Source organism: Polyergus mexicanus, unplaced genomic scaffold, assembly GCF_030449975.1.
Source record: "Polyergus mexicanus isolate NDT 795.1 unplaced genomic scaffold, iyPolMexi1.0 SCAF_19, whole genome shotgun sequence".
Classification (NCBI taxonomy): domain Eukaryota; kingdom Metazoa; phylum Arthropoda; class Insecta; order Hymenoptera; family Formicidae; genus Polyergus; species Polyergus mexicanus.
This window is the reverse complement of record NW_027223339.1, coordinates 3,819,747-3,823,469: the sequence shown is the minus strand read 5'-3', so window position 1 is coordinate 3,823,469 and position 3,723 is coordinate 3,819,747. Positions and strand designations below refer to the sequence as shown.

Below are 3,723 nucleotides of genomic sequence, written 5' to 3'. Positions count from 1 at the left end.
TTTGTAAAGTAACGTTTCTGTTGGAGACTTCATTAATTTAATGCAGAATTTAATGTTGGCGCGTTGTCAAGCGTTCCTCCATTACCGACTTTTAAACAAAATTTTGTAACACAACTTTGCATAAGAATAATGTTTCGAAGATACAGATGACATAAAAAAAAACGTGAATCAAATTTTGACACAACTATATCTCATTAACTATTAAACCAAATAATTTAAAACTTTCATTACATTGAGTATTAAGTTGTGAATAAATGGCAGCACAAACGGATCAAACGTTTGGAAATGCGAAGCGAGTCTCGAAACTTAATTGTTCGACCGTGTATATTATATAACTATTATATTCTATATAACATTATTTTCTAAAACATTAATGCCGTCTTGACATTAATTAAATTAAATAATAAATTAATTAATTAAATCATGTTATATGTATTATTACAACATACATACATTTTATATTTATTGCACAATATATGTATACAATTAATTATATATAATAAGTTATATGCAATTTGCCATCCCCCAAAATATTTTTCGGCCACTCGTCGAATTATTGTATCTTACCTTATCAATTCATACAATCTTAAAATTTGATGGAAATACTTGCATAAAGAAAAGGAAGAAAAAGCTATACAAAATGTAAAGAATTCGTAAATGCCAAATTCTCTTAAGAGAAATAATTTCAAGTATTTCCATTAAATTTTAAAATGGTTTCTTCTCTATTATGCTTTGCATTTCATCCCTGATTTTATAAAACTTTTGCAAATACATATTAATTATTTTTTCATCTACTATCATTTCATGTCTTTGTTTTGAGTTTTGGTCTCTTTCTTTCAAATTGTGATCATAATCAAAGAATTCGAGAGAAACAAAATCATCAAAATATTTGTCTCGAAATGCAACTTTGTCCCTTCCTTTGTTCATTTTGATATTTCTCTCTTCAGTTAAACGAATCAGCGGCGATCTTTTTTTTTCCAATTCTTGTGATACAAATTTCTTCTTCTCTGAAAGAACCTTTTTCATCCTTTCTTGCTGTCGCAGTTTCCACATAATATCTTTAGATTTTGGCATTTTACGTATTTTCTCTTCAGCTTCCAATCTTAGTCGTTCCTCATGTTCTCTGTGAAGTTTTATCCTTGTCATTTCAAGTTTTAATCTGCGTTCCTCGTCCGCTCTTGCTTGCCTTCTAGCAACGATGGTCGGATCGTTTTGGAGAAAATCTTTCTGCCACGAAGAAAATATTTTTTTTCTTCTTACTTCTCTCCATATATATTCTTCGAACCAGTCCACTTTTTTAAGTATATCATCTTTAATCTCCGCTAGTTCTTCAAAAATACGAAAGACGCTGTTGCAATCACCAGCGCCGATTAGTTTGAAGTCTTGTTTACACAATCCCCGAAGTGACAAAAGAGTTATGGGCTTTCTTGAAATAGTTTGCATGAGCACTGGTTTGTTTGCCTTCCTTTCGATATCCCAAATTTCCAGATCGCCCAGACTAGTACCCATTAGGAACATTCCTGGATGATTACTCCAGCAACATGCGGTATACGCCCAATTGGATTTTCGTCTGAACACTGGAAAGTTTAAGTGATCGTCTTTCCAAATAGCAAAAATGTGACCGCCCATCGTTAGCAGAATGTCCGAAAAATGCGGCGATCGTAAAATCGCTGCAACAGGACCATTGTGCGCAAAAGTGCAATCTAGAAGTTTGCACTCATCTACACTGGATGTTTCCACGTCAAACATCTGGCTCTCCCAGGTGCAACAAACGAAGTGTCCCTGCGTCGTACCAAACCATAATCTCTTCGTGCCATCTTTACCCGTGAAATCCAACTCATCATAACGATTACCGCCTTCTTGAAAAATTCTGACTGATGGAAGACACAAATAAAGAGGTGTGAAAAATGGATCGTTATTAGGTCGAACATTCAAGCGATATGTCGGTCGAAAAAATTCATCAAGAATCTTGCAATCATTTGGTTTCAATTGGGAGATAATGGAGTATCTCAAAAGATCCCAAATAGCAACGGTACCGTCCTCGGAAATCGTCATGAACTGACAACTCATACAAGTGGATAGTTTCGTTAGTTTTCCGGATGGTTCTATTCTGTAATTATCAGGAAGCCATTGTATTTGACGAATTGGCAATTCGTGTGAATAATTTCGATCAGACACTATCGCTACAACATCTTGAATGCAAAACTCGAGCTTGATATCAGCTCGATTTGCTATTTGTTTGTGAATATTCCAAACAACTACTTGTCCCGATGCGGAACCGCCGATTAAAAAGTCACCGTTTGTCGGGCAAAAGGAAATACAGTAAATTTCCTGGTCGCATCGCAATAACAGTCGTGGTCGAAGAGAGTCGGTGAGAGACCATAACAATACTATTGGCTCCGTTTTTGACATAATGTTATACTTGATATCCGACGAGAAACGGGTAACTTCCCGCAATGGTATGGTAACGTAGGAAATAGCTACATAATCGATAAGACACGGATGCCAGGAAACGTCGGAAATAACCTTGCCTATCGTCAAGCGTAAATCGACAAGGGAGGATCGGTCTACGTAAGTGATTTTATCTTGTAGCCGAATTATTTCAAACTCTTGCTGTGCAAGCGTCTCGATATCATCTATGTGTACGTTTACGACCGTGTTATAGCATACGGCATCAATCATTACTTGCGCGTGATCTTCCAAGAAGAGCGCCAATAAACTTTTGCTCTCCATTGGTTTCTTTTCCATCTTGACATCAAACATCTCTTTAGACCCCTTGCTCTCTTTCTTCTCTTCCAACTCCTCCGATTTTTCCTCAATTGATTCTTTTTCCTTCTTTCCAAATTCACCATTATCAATATCCAGTCTTAGAGTATCTTCGTAGACATATTGAGTCCAGGCGTTCTTGGGATAACCAGGATAAGTTTGCACTTGGATTTCTCGAGACTCGAAGTGGGTTTGGATCATTCTAGAAATGCATTTCTTTTCGATATTCTCGAATTCCTCGTATGGAATTAATTCTACGTAACTATCCCAAGATTTCTCTGAAAATCTATCGCAAAGATTTCGATTTAAGCCTAAAGATTTGATTGGAAAGCATATTTGCATCTCGAAAAATGCTCTCGTATTTCTGGTTAAATTCCTATCTAACGCTGTCTCACTTCCGAGCGACTTCCAGGATCTGCCGGTCTTCCTAATTTTGTGGATAATTTTACTCCAGATTCTCTTGCTGATGTCGGCGTTTCTTTTCACTATCGCTGATTTTGCATCTTCCGTCAAGCAGATGACAAAATCACGAGCAATCAATCGAGTTGATGAATAACCCATGAGGAAAGTATCGCTATTATAAGCTTCAATCTTGTCTCGATATGACTCCAGCGATGAGCCCGTTATATTGGCAAATCTCCAAACAGTTTCTCGCGGCACATAGGCCCAAGGATATTCCAGAAATACATGCTCGCCGACCAAACAACCCAAATCTCGCTGAATTTCGGGAGCGAGGCTAATGTGCTGCACATTTTCGATTTTTTCGTCATGTAGAATCCAACTCGGAGATCGGCATTTGACCACTTTCCTCAACATTATTCTTATGGCTCGTAACGACAACATGTAATAATCATTCTGAGAGCAGCTTAGTCACAAATGGTTCACGATATCGATCAAACATTGCCATTTCTTGTGGTTTCCAAGTTCAGTTAGTACTCTGCGTTGATACCACTGCTT

At 37.1% G+C, this 3,723-nt stretch overlaps 1 protein-coding gene across 1 annotated transcript; it reads right to left on the bottom strand.

Moving 5' to 3' along the window:
- Positions 1-705: 705 nt before the first annotated feature.
- Positions 706-3,673, bottom strand: LOC138941481 (dynein axonemal intermediate chain 3). Its single transcript, XM_070311194.1, has one exon. The coding sequence runs from the start codon at positions 3,607-3,609 to the stop codon at positions 706-708; it is 2,904 nt and encodes a 967-aa protein (XP_070167295.1). The 5' UTR covers positions 3,610-3,673.
- Between the last annotated feature and the right edge of the window lie 50 nt (positions 3,674-3,723).